At 52.7% G+C, this 336-nt stretch overlaps 1 protein-coding gene across 1 annotated transcript in view; it reads left to right on the top strand.

Moving 5' to 3' along the window:
* Positions 1-214: 214 nt before the first annotated feature.
* The window catches only part of T265_11669 (hypothetical protein), a gene marked incomplete at both ends in the record, with an annotated part of 5,772 nt that continues 5,650 nt past the window's right edge, over positions 215-336 (top strand). Inside the window, one exon of the mRNA XM_009178383.1 lies at positions 215-277. Coding sequence (XP_009176647.1) covers positions 215-277 — 63 coding nt within the window. The remainder of the gene's footprint in view (positions 278-336) is intronic.

Here is a 336-nt window from a genome sequence, read left to right as displayed (position 1 = left end):
GGTCGTTGTGGTGATGAAACCTAACGGTGGCATCCGCATATGCGCCGATTTCTCAACCGGCCTAAATGCAGCTATCCAGCAGCACCATTATCCACTACCAGTACCGGCGATCTATTCACTGTTCTGAACGGCGGACAACTGTGAATATCTTGGGTTCATCTTCGACGCCTCTGGTCGCCATCCCGACCCGGAGAATATCCGAGCTATACAGCAGATGCCGCCCCCCAAAGATGTCCCATCCTTACGCTCTTTTCTGGGGCTGATCAGTTATTATTCGGTATTCCTGTCTGCGCTACACGACATCCGGCCTCCGCTTAATCGGTTGCTTGGAAAGGA

This window comes from Opisthorchis viverrini (assembly GCF_000715545.1).
Source record: "Opisthorchis viverrini unplaced genomic scaffold opera_v5_542, whole genome shotgun sequence".
NCBI classification, from domain to species: Eukaryota; Metazoa; Platyhelminthes; class Trematoda; order Opisthorchiida; family Opisthorchiidae; genus Opisthorchis; species Opisthorchis viverrini.
Note: the sequence above shows the minus strand (reverse complement) of the source record. Positions and strands in the feature narration are given on the sequence as shown.